Genomic DNA, 11,788 nt, shown 5'->3' with positions numbered 1-11,788 from the left:
GTTCCCGGCTGGGCAGAAAGTCCCACCGAAGCAAAAGGGAGTTTTTTCCTGCTCATGGCGATGGAATGGAGCCGGGAATCGTTTTCTTTGCAAAGGTTGTGTGGGTGAAGCTGGGCATGCCAGCTGCAGCAGGGAAGAGGAACATCAGTTAGGCTGTGTAGCCCTCTCCCAGCACGCGTATAGGTGCGTCCAGGGGTGACCGGCATCCACAGCAGTTTGAACCAGAGGAGGCGCGATCCCCGTGCCCGCGGCTCGCAGGGTTAGCCCTTGAACCCAGAACTCGTTAGAGAGGAGGTGACAAGCGCAACAGGCTCCCACGGGAGGGCCGGAGAAATGCCCTCAGATGCTCTCCCCGTGCCCCCTGAGCCTGCTCCGCAAGGGTCACAAGACGCTCCTCCCGGTTCGGGCACCAGCACCGGCACCGACGGCACGGCCGGCACCGGGCTGAGACGGCAGCTCCCGACGGCGGCTCCGGCGCTGCGGGAGGACCGCAGACAGGCAGCCCCGGTGTGCTGGGAGCGGGCTGCTGTCCGGGATGCTGCTCCCCGAAAACGGGGTGCACAGAACTGGGGGCCTTTGACTTGCAGATAGTGGGACAGGATAGGGACGGGGATGATTTTGGGAAGGGGATACAGATAGGAAATAGGAATGGGGGCTCCGGTCACCCCAGTCATCCCACAGGTTTTGCTTGAAACGAATTGGGTTTCGCTGTCACGTCTAAATCCTACAAACGCGGCTAGCTTTGGGAGCAGATGCCTCCACTTTTCACAATTCTCTTGAAGTCGTCACATTCCTAATAGACAGCAGATCGTCGCTGTGGAAAAGCGCAGCATATTCCCTGCGTGTCAGAGTGGTTTTGTTCCCCGTTCTCGGTATTAGGTTCCCCACCGCTGTAAGTCGACATAATGCAAATTAGCAAGGGACATCATAAAAATCCATTCGAGAATAAAGGTTTTGGAACAACATACGCTTCATAACTTAAACACCAGATATTTAAAACAAATGTACTTAACAAGGCAGTTAACCTGAAACTTCAGTTCTGTCGCCAGTGGGTTGACAAGTCCAAATAATTTTATTTTTTAACAAATACGTAAATATTAGACGGCACATTATCCAGGCAGCTTTCGGCTACAGCTTCCAGGACTACTCTAGAATGGAATGATATCTCAACGACCTGCTTTGATTAGAAACTATTTTCGCGTGGGAATAATTTTTTTTGTCTCACTCCCCCGTAGACAATTAGATCATTTACTGCCACTTATTTCGATGTTAAAGTATTTATTTCGGAATGATGGGGTTTGTGTCTGGAAGTACGTGGTATTTATTTTGTTCCCTCAGAGGCAGCACGTGCAGGTATCATAACTGGTTTTGTGTTTACCGTCTCAGCTAATCCGATATTTCTCTAAAGAGAATTGCGATTTTTGTTTTGTTAGTGCATGCCCCCACCCTCATCTATAACAAGATTTTTTCCTATGGGAAGAGATACATCTCCAGAGCCTGTCTGTGGTCCGTATCTTGTTGGTCTGGAGACACTTGGGAATCTTGCATTCATGTTCAGACAACTGGACTTTGAAAATGCAAACTGATTCAAAGAAGTCAGCTTACAGCAGCGAATCACATCCTCGACAAGAATGAAAATACGAGGTTTTGGGGTTTGGGTTTTGAGGGCTTTCCTTTTTTTTTTCCCATGTTCAGGGAGTGGGGGTTGTGTAGTTTTCTTTTGGGTTTTGGTAGCTTTTTTGAGTGTGTGTGAGTATAATAAAGAAAGAGAGAAAATAACAGCACGAAATGCGAGAGAACTGAAGAACTGGGAAGGTTTTTGCTTTGCCTTTGCCTCATAAAAATGCCACTCGTTTACAAAAAAAGGGAACAAAAATGTCTTTGCCTGCCTGGAGCAGAGTGCAATGTTGGACCTCGAATTGTTCACAAAAACAGAGAGAATTTGGGGCTGAAACGGCAGGGCTAGGCTTGCTTCGCCAAGCTACTATCATAGTTCATGAACACTTATTCTGCAGGATGATAACGTAGTGTTTTCTTGTTGCTGTTTTGTTGATTTTGGTTTTATTTGTTTGCTTGCTTTTCCTTCGGAGATGGTAAAAAAAAAAGTAATTACAGGAGTGTCATGAACAATAAAAAGACACATGCGTGCCCCTGAGCACGGTACCGTGTTATCCCGACGGATCTGTCTTCGCTCGCGTATTATATTACCCTGGCTTCTCGGGACAATGTAATATACCCAAGCAATTTTCTCCCTTCCCGGATTCTAAGGAGTGTGAATGGATGGATGAATAGAAAAACAAATAACCGAGGAGATTACGGCCTCAGGATTAATTATAAAGCGCGTTTAACCTTTTTTTTTTTCGAGGGTTCTTTTGCTTTTCCTGTGTCGCCCGGGCAGTCGCTCCCGGACGTAAGCAAAGCTTTGCGGCTCCTTATGCGCGGGGAATCCGCGGGGAATCCACGCCATGGAACCCCTCCGGGGCGCGGGGAAGACCCTCCCGGCCCGTGGGAGAAAGGACAGAAGGAAGGCACCCATGTCAGGGGCGCTGGGGAGGAAAGTGGGGACCAGGAGGAAAAATGATGGGACGGGCGGAGGAAGAGGCTCTAACCCGGGGGTGGACCCCTGACAGGTAAGCGGCTCCGGGGATCCTCTCTGAAGATCTCAGAGAGGCAGAAGAACTTGAAGTCACTAAATCCATCGAGCGGGAGCAGGTTCCCTCCCCCCATCATACCCCCACTTTTACATCCTTTCTTCCTTTGTCCCCCTCCCGCCCTCTGGGCAGGTCCCGGTGAGTCCTGTCCCGCGGCTCTGCTCGGCGGGGAGGGGGCGCAGCGGGACGGCCGGGAGCGGTGCGGATCGGCGCGGTTCGGCGCGGTTCGTGGCCGCGAGGTGCAGAACGGAGCGGCGGGGCCGGATGGCCGCAGGCAGCGCGGCCGCGCAGCGGCGCTGGGGCAGCGTCCCGTCCCTGCGGAGCTGCGCCCGGAACCCCCGGGCCCCGGGAGGACGGTCCGCAGAGCGCAGCGGGCCCTGGGGAGATGCTCCGGGAGCGGGGCGGGGGGGCGAGGTGAGAAGTTTGCGGGCTGCGAGCCCCGGGCTGCTGCGCCGCCGGGAGAAGCGGGTTGCAAAGTTGGTTCTTCCCAGCCAGAAACTTTCTCCCTGCGTGCGCATGCCCGGAGTGCGGTGGGAGGTTGAGGGGGGAGCTGGGAGGGGGGGTTGAAATAAGGAGGAGGCAGGAGGGAAGGGATCGGTTCAGTCTGAGCGCGACTGCTCCCGGGCGCGTTCGCACTCCAGCGCACGCAGCCGGCTCCGGGAACAGGAGCTGGGAGAGAACCTCCGGCCGCGCCTGCCGGAACACCTGGACACCTGGCCCCGCTCGGATCTGCCTGTACCCGCTGGAGGAGCAGTGGGGTGGGTGGGGTGAGCTGTGCCCCCCAAGGCCAGCACAGACACTGACCTAGCCCAACCTACTTTTTTTTTTTCTTCTTTTTCTTCTTTTTTTTTTTCTTCCCCATTTTTTTTTCCATTATTTTATTTTACCAGCTCAAATTTAGCCCAGGATCTTTTAACTGCTGCCAGCGGTGGAGCACAGATCGGGATTAGGTAAATAAAAAGAACAACTCATTCTGTTTGGTTTTTATTTTGCCAAGCCTCGGGGGTTGGGGATATGGATTCAAGCACTTCCTTTACTCTACCTCCTTTCTTTCTTTGCCCCCATCCCCTCCCACGGTCCACTGGATGCAGCAGAAGTGTGGAAATTGCGTTTCAGTGAAGAGGACTGTTCTCTTTGGGGTGGGCGGAGGGCTGGGGTAAGCCTTCACATGGGTCTCGAATATTTTGATGCTATTTAAAGATTTGTCCTCCCCTTTCAAAGTTGTGTCTCCCCCCTTGCGGAGAATCAGTGTTTCTAACCCGAGCTAAAAATGACACATACGAGCAAAACAGAAGCCTGCATGTCCTTAACGGCCTTGAACTTCCAGCTTTTCTCCTTTCTATTATTGGCTTTTCTTTCCTCTTCTTTCTCTTCTTTCTTTATTTCTTTATTTCTGCGAGGTTTCTTTTTTTTTTTTTTTTTTTTTTTCTTTTTTTTTTTTTTTTTTTTTTCTTTTTCTTGCAACTCCAGTGTTTTAGGGTCCGAAAAGCCTTCTCTTTTTCTTCCCAAGGCCATAACAGAAATGAGTCTGATGTTTATATCTGTCTGAGTGGATTGAAACAAGTTCAGGACAGGAGAGACGAAGCTTCTCTAGAGGCTGAGCCTATAAAGTGTCAGTGACAAGCCGAGGATTAGGGTATGGCTGTTATAGTTGGCTTTTGGGAGGGAAACTGTAAAAATAGAGCTTTTTGTAGATTTTCGTTGCTCTGCAGGAATTTTTCGATAAATCGCGAGCCAGGCAGGAGGGTCCCGGACAGGTGCACAGTAGGTCCAGTTCAGTAAATTCGGAGTCAGCTGGGAAAGAGGCCCGGCCCCTAAGGCAGCGCTGGGCCCGGGGCTGCAGCTCCGCGGCAGAGTCCCTCTGCGGGGACGTGCCCTGGCTGCCCCCGGGGCTGTCACCGCAAAGCCTTGCCCCTGCCCGCGGCTGTGCGTGCTGTGACCATGGGAAGCGTGAGGTACAGAGGCGAGAAATCCTCCCCGCGGCCGGGAGAGAGGAAGGACGATTTATTCCCGTGTAGGGGAGGCACCGGGTATTTCTCTAGGGAGAAAGCCAGGGCGACTGTTGTACTGGGGGTCTTTCAACACCCGAGGGGATTGCAAGAGCACACATACAGTACCCCCGAATCTACCTAAAAACTTGTGCGGGGAGAAGTTGGAGGAGGTCGGCCCTGCGGCCGCCCCGCGGCACCCACCCACGCCCGCCCGGGGCTCGCAGGCGCTGTCCCTCCAGGGGCCGAGCCCGGGGATCTTTGCTGCTTTGGATAAGGGCTGCCCCGGGCACTGCAGCCACCGCTGGTGCGCTCGGACCCCGGTTATTATTTATTATTATTATTTGAGAAAAGAAAGCCCATCTCATTCACCCGCGCTCGCAGTGGTGGTCTGAGGAGTCTTGTCAACACCGATTTCGTGATAAAATGTGAATGATGATTTTATAAGGATTGAGCGGAGATATCCAAGGCACACGCTGACGGAGTCCTTCCAGTCCTCATTAATGTTAGCAATTAACTCTTTCACGCTCAATTAGCCCCAAATAAACCTGCTTTAATAGATTCTGCACACTTCATTAATACTTTGAATAAATCTGTGCTGAACAATGCATTTTATTCCTCAAGAGCACCACACTTGAATAATGCGGAGCGAAAGGGCAGTTTTATTCCCTTTCCACTTAGTTTCCCAAACAAAGATAACTTATAAGCTCCACTTCCTCGCTTTAACTTTAGGAAGCGAAATTTTCTTTCCCTCAAGGGAGACAAAATAAATAGCCGACCTGGTGGCAAAATGCGGCACACCGATGCGTGCAGTTGTAAGGACTGGGCTACCAGACTTAAAAAAGTTCAGGCAAAACTTGGGAACTTCTTTTTGACAGAGAACCTGATTGCTGTAGTTTGAGGTTCTCGCAAGAATGCATCATTTTATGCCCGCCACTTTATCATGTTTGTAAAAATAAGCAACGTTCTCAGGGTAATTTACCTCCTCCATTCTTCCATGTGGAACTAATTAGCAAACCTCATTATTTATGAGTCAGGTATTTAATGTAACAAATATCCCTTTCAAAGGATACATCGGAAATTGATAATTCAATGTAGAAAGGAAAAATACCTACTAGCCACAAGATTACTTAAAAACCCATTTAATTTCCCCTCTTGTTATGCTACCAGCAGAAAACCATGTAGATTTTTTTTTTCCTGGCATATAGAATAGGTAGAATTTAATCTGAAGGGTTAAGATTGAAATGGTCTTAAAACAGTGGCAACTGGACAATAGCATTACCGTATCTTCACTCAGGGCAAAGGGTAACAGAGCTGGAGACAGATGCAGACTTTCAAGTTTATGATCCTATTTTGCAGGGTAAATTTATCTTGGCATGAGTGGGGTTTGTTTCAGTCAGAACACAAGAGGTTCGTTCCTAATTACTCATCGATCTACTTTGTATTAAAAAAGAAAAACCCACACAGTTTTATTGCAATGGGGGAATTCAAGCAGACAACTCGCAGGGTCTTCTACTGTTAAAAAAAAAAAAGAAAAAAAAAGAAAAAAAAAAAAGACAAGACTCGATAACGATCTGTTTACATGAAGTAGAACTAAAGGTGGAGGTGGCACCGCAATCAAAGAAACGTTGATCTCTCTGCGGGCAAGTGGGAGACCAGAGACTTAGTACACTGTGAAATACATTCTCTTTTGATGTCCCGAAGTGAGGGGACTTCTTTATGAAATAGCCTGCTCTTCATCCACATTTTTGACTGTCCCGGTCATACACAGCAAAAGTGCAGTTTACATTTCTGGAAAAGTGCCAAGAAACTTGTAGTAACATGAACGCTCTGCTCCCATCTCCTCTTTTCTTATTTTGTTCTTCTCTCTCTTCACACCCCCCCCCCCTTTTTTTTTTTGTCTTTTACTTTTTTAACCTTTTTGATTAATTTTTTTTAATTTAACAGAGCTGCTCTAGCAAAAAAAAAAAAAAAAAAAAAAAAAAAAAAGCAAAAAAAACCAAAACCCAAACCCCCCAAAAACCCCCAAAAACCAAAAAAACACCAAAAAACCCCAAACAAACCCAAAAAGAACCCACACACAAAAACTGTGAGTGCAATGGATGCTATTATGACCTGACTGTATTTCTCCTTGTTTTGTTCCTTGTTCTTTATTGGGAAAATCGAAAGAGAATTTTTTTAACGTTTTCAAGTGAGAATTTACCCGTATTGACATGGTAGATTTCTGGTTATATATTTCAAATTAAGTGCTTTCTAAGGATACAAAGAAAGAAAGATGGACAAATTTAATTTGCAATAGCCTGTTTTATGTTTGAGAGATCTAGAGCTACCTAGACAGGGAAACAGACACGGAGCCATTGTGACAGGCAGAAACAGACATTTTCAGGTATTCGGACGAGAGGACAGGAGTGCTTTCTGTGCACTTTGTCCTCGGGGTCACCAGCTGAGGCATTCGTGCTGTAATGAGCACATGCTTAGTGCATAGGCAGCCCTAACTAAATGAAAGTAGATCCCCTAAACAGTCTAGCTGATTCAATAGTTCTAGTGGTTCAATAGCCCTAAATAGTTTAGCAAAAAAAAAAAAAAAGAAAAAAGAAAAAAGAAAAAAAAGAACCCCCCCTCCAAAAAAAAAAAAAAAAAAAAAAAAAAAAAACAGAAAAAGGGAAAAAAAAGAGGAAAGGGAGGAGAACAGAGACTATAATGTGTGCATTTTTCAATCAGTCACTATCAGAAATGTATGCAATTGAAAAGCAAAAAATATCGCAATCTCTTATTCTGGGTCATTGCAATGGAATTCCTCTAAGGTTTGAGCCTCTCTTCCTGCTGCTGATTTATGTAAAGCAGAGTGAAAGGTGGGCCTGGAGTATAGAGCTGCTCAGAGTAAGCTTCTCCCTCTCACACCCTTCCAGCCGCAGCTCCTCTTTCCAGGCAACAGCACACATTTAAATCAGATTTGTTTCCCTGGTCTTTAGACCTCTTCCACCGGCAGTTTCCACACCCCCAGACTTCCAGCTCAGAGGGACAGTTACTGCTCTGCTGTACTTTGCTGACTCCATTTGTCCCAAGGGGCTTTACTCTTCACCTGGGGATGAACTCGAATCTGAATACTGTGAGGATCCTGTGGGGATCTGTGACTCAGCAGGGACCCTGTCAGGATCTTATAAAGATCCTGTGTGGATCCTGTGGGAACCCTGCAGCAAACCTGTGGGGATTCTGGCAGAAAATAGTCCCCCTGAAGGCAAATCCCAGAGCTCACTGAGGGGAAAGGGAGTATAAGCTGGGGACTGTGAAGTAAGGAGGAGGCTCTCCGGGCTGCAGGGATGTAATGCTTCCAAAAGCCATGGGTGCTCTCTCAAACCCACAAAGGGAGGAAGCTGCATCCCCACCAACAACCCTCGGGAGGCATCTCCTGCCAAACGGTTGACAGCAGCCAGGGCTGAATTTTCAGACTTGGCCAGATGTGTCTCAATGCTGCTGCCTTGTAGCATTTTCCCCTCCATCTTGTGGGGTGGGATCTGGCCCAGGAGAGAGGCTAGGGGCTTGGCAGGACCCTGAAACACAGACCAAAGCAGTGGCACCCGGCCCAGGGAAGGGCTGAGGCCCTGCAGCTGCTAGTCTGGGTGCCCCAAGGGAAGGGTCTCACCAGTCCTCGTCTTTTAGCCTTTTGAAAGGCTCTAATTAAGCAATTGCTTAGATTAGGATGTGGGCTTGAAGCCAGGCACTTCTCCCTGGGAAGAGCAAATGGCACTTCAGATTGGTCACCCAAATTCAGCATTTTTCTCTTTCTTTTTGCAGTACACAAGAAGAAGGGCTTTGGCTGGTATTTTCCCCAATTTTTTTTTTTTTTTTTTTTTTTAAGAGGGAGAATATGCAGTTCTGAGCATCCAGGTGCCTCCATCATCTCAGAGGCTTGGCTGAGGCCAGACCACAGGAGCTGAGCAACCCAGGGGCAGCAAGCTCTGCACCCTTCCCCGCATCACCTCAAGAGACAGGGCTAAACTCAGTTGCTGTGGACAGATGTAATGGGCAGTATCTCACTATTTTCTAAAGGTCATCCAGGAAGGGATTTTAAATTACTGGGAGATGACTGAGCTTTTTGGGCCAAACGGCATCTCGACTATCCCTCTGTACAGGACCACTGGAAGTCTGCAAAGTGGGGGATGCTGATGGGAAGTGAATTATTATAGATGCAGTACAATATTTATGTTCAAGAGAAAGATGGGTAGAGGGAGAATGTGGGAACACACTCACAGTAAAGACCTGGTCAGGACTCTCTAATTCCAAGGCAGCCTCCTCCTGTGGCTTTGGAGAGGGATAATGATGGGGGGTGAGTTATGGTTCTTTTGTTTTCATGTAAATCTACCTTTCTCTCTTCCCGCTCCATCTTTATTTTCCAGATATTTTCCTCCCCTGTTCCCAAGATCCTCCTCCTGAGTGGCCACCATGGGAAGTAAAACCCTGCCAGCCCCAGTGCCTATCCATCCTTCCCTCCAGCTGACCAACTACTCCTTCCTGCAAGCATTCAATGGGCTGCCTGCCGTGCCCTCCGACCACCTCTCCAACCTCTATGGCTTCAGTGCCCTGCATGCTGTACACCTGCACCAGTGGACTCTGGGCTACCCGGCCATGCATCTGCCCCGCTCCTCCTTCTCCAAAGTGCCCAGCGTCTCCAGTCTGGTGGACGCACGGTTCCAGCTGCCCACCTTCCCCCTCTTCCCACATGTCATCCAGCCCAAGCAAGAGGCTGCCAACATGACCCTCAAAGCCAAGCCCCGCTTTGACTTTGCCAACTTAGCAGTGGCTGCCACACAAGAGGACCACTCTAAACTGGGACAGGCAGACAGTCAGGGCTCACCTGCAGGGCTCGGGTCTCTGCTTGAGGTGACTAAACTCTCTCCAGAAAAGAAACCCACGCGGGGAAGGTTACCTTCCAAAACCAAGAAGGAGTTTGTGTGTAAATTCTGTGGCAGGCACTTCACCAAGTCCTACAACCTTTTGATCCATGAAAGAACCCACACTGATGAACGGCCCTACACATGTGATATTTGTCACAAAGCTTTCAGAAGACAGGATCACCTGAGGGATCACAGGTAACTATTTTTCTTTTCTTGTTCTTTTTCTCTTGTGTATTTGTATCCCAGTTACCCATCTACACTCAAGATTTTTACAAGAAGTTAATTACTCATCCAGCCGAGAGTGTTCCCTCTAGTTTTTCCTTTGCCCACTGTTGGTGGAAGAGCTGGGGTAACTCACAGTGGAAGATATACTTTACTCACTCCATAAAGACAACTTTCACAACCTCCTTTTTAGCTTCCACAGATATTTCACCCTCCATTTGCATCATGTGTGCTCTGCCTCTATGATCACTCAGAAGCGACATGAAGACACAGAGTCTGGTGACCCTGAAGTAAGAGAGGAGTTCTTTATCTCTAAGAAAGAAAGCACCCTATAACCCTCTGATGCCCTCCTCTCTTGCACACACACATGCAGACAATTGCCCAAGAACTGCACTCCACCACTCTCAATCTCAGCAGTAGGTGTAAGAAATTTCCAGCATATTCTCCCTTAGGTGGCTCACTGCTGAGTTTAGGGCAGCTATTTCTGACATCTCGATTGTTTCTCTCTCTCTAGATATATCCATTCTAAAGAAAAGCCTTTTAAGTGTCAAGAATGCGGGAAAGGATTTTGCCAGTCCAGAACACTAGCAGTCCACAAGACACTGCACACGCAAGTAAAGGAACTGAAACCTGCCAAACTTAAGTGTTGAATCTTCAACTTCTATGAACTTTTCCTCCCTTTCAGACTTTACACCAAAACTAGAACAGAAACAAAACTTTCAGGACGAGAGCACTGGACTTTGTGCTTTGTTTTTGTTTCTACTTTAAAAAGGGCAAAATCTGCACCCCTTCAATCCCCCATCCAAGCAATTAACTTCCTAAGTCGTGGGTGAAAAATTGTTTTGCATTTAAAATATATGTGAATGATGCAGAGAGTGCTAGCTGACTTGTGTGGCTTTGATAAACTTTATGCCAAAAGGTGGTGCTCATGTGTTGGACAGGAATCTCTTTAAAACCAAACAAAAACCCACAAGACACCCCCGACCAACCCCTGCACCCAAAAAATACCCCAAAAAACCAAACCAAAATCGTATCTTCCAAAAGTATTACTTAAGAAAATCCAAACTCTTATTTTATACTTTTTTTTTGACTGTATAAAGCTTCTTATTTTTACACTTCAGGAAATACAAAGAATTTCAGAAGACGATTTAAGAACTGAAACGGTGGTTTCTCATCACAGCACCATTAAGACAAGGAGAGGGGCAACTTGCAAATCTCATTTGCTAGATTGTTTTCAGAAAAGAAGAAGAAAATTAATGTTTGGAAATGACCTAAATCTCTCAAGTGGGGAGTCTTATCATGCATTAGTAAATGCATCCAGACCTCAGACCCAAGGGTTCCTGGTGTTGTGACAGATCAGTGTTCATGGGACATGGAGACCTCTTTTTATTACCTTGTGGTCTAGTGTGCTGTGAGGAGGTTTGTAACTTCTGGACTTATTTAAAAAACCCAGAGGAAAGAAAGATGGCAATACGTCAAACTGATGGTATGCACAACGTGGTTTTAGTGGTACTCAATGTCTTCGTGTGTCCTGGTGTGAGAGAACAAATCTCAACTTGAGAGCATATTTTTTTAAATGCTGGCTTTCTGAACAGTGTATTCGAATTAAGAGACATTCCAATAAGTTCTGTTTATTAAAAAGAAAAAAAAAAGTTGTATGGCTGTTTGGCACTTTATGCTGATTATTGGTAATTGACATTTATCACTGGATTGTGTGTGGTTTTTAAGTATTAAAATAAATTGTTATTTTACAGGCAAGTCTGCATGGACTACATATGCGTTCATGTGGTTTCTGATCTCTTTCCTGGTAAACTCTATCAGTATTCAGAACCTATTTATTTTGGGTGTTTTTTTTTTTTTTTTTTTTTTTTTTTTTTTTTTTTCTTTCCCTTAGTTAAGTTTTTATTTCCTCGGTGGTTGTTTCTATCAGTTTTGGAAAGTCTGGATCTTTTTTTCTGCGCATTAGTTTTCCCCCTCCTAATTTTCCTTTCATTCCATACTCCCCCTCCCCCTTTTTTTTTTTTTATTTTCT

At 46.8% G+C, this 11,788-nt stretch overlaps 1 protein-coding gene across 1 annotated transcript; it reads left to right on the top strand.

Annotated features, from left to right (window-relative positions):
• The first annotated feature begins 3,274 nt into the window (after nt 1–3,274).
• On the top strand, nt 3,275–11,511 carry OSR1 (odd-skipped related transcription factor 1). The gene is made up of 3 exons (XM_066179975.1): nt 3,275–3,601; nt 9,037–9,729; nt 10,271–11,511. Exons 2-3 carry the CDS (start codon nt 9,083–9,085, stop codon nt 10,404–10,406), a joined length of 783 nt encoding a protein of 260 aa, XP_066036072.1. The 5' UTR covers nt 3,275–3,601; nt 9,037–9,082; the 3' UTR covers nt 10,407–11,511.
• Nucleotides 11,512–11,788: the final 277 nt, after the last annotated feature.

This window comes from Chamaea fasciata, unplaced genomic scaffold, assembly GCF_029207755.1.
Source record: "Chamaea fasciata isolate MVZ Bird 193981 ecotype frontalis unplaced genomic scaffold, bChaFas1.0.hap1 SCAF_3, whole genome shotgun sequence".
Taxonomy (NCBI): domain Eukaryota; kingdom Metazoa; phylum Chordata; class Aves; order Passeriformes; family Sylviidae; genus Chamaea; species Chamaea fasciata.
The sequence above is the reverse complement of the archived record's forward strand: the minus strand, read 5'-3'. Positions and strand labels throughout refer to the sequence as shown.

Bases quoted from the DNA above. Each gene is read 5' to 3' on its own strand.
- OSR1 (XM_066179975.1), top strand. From the start codon at position 9,083: ATGGGAAGTAAAACCCTGCCAGCCCCAGTGCCTATCCATCCTTCCCTC. The intron at 9,730-10,270 runs GTAACTATTTTT...CTCTCTCTCTAG, and splicing joins GATCACCTGAGGGATCACAG to ATATATCCATTCTAAAGAAA.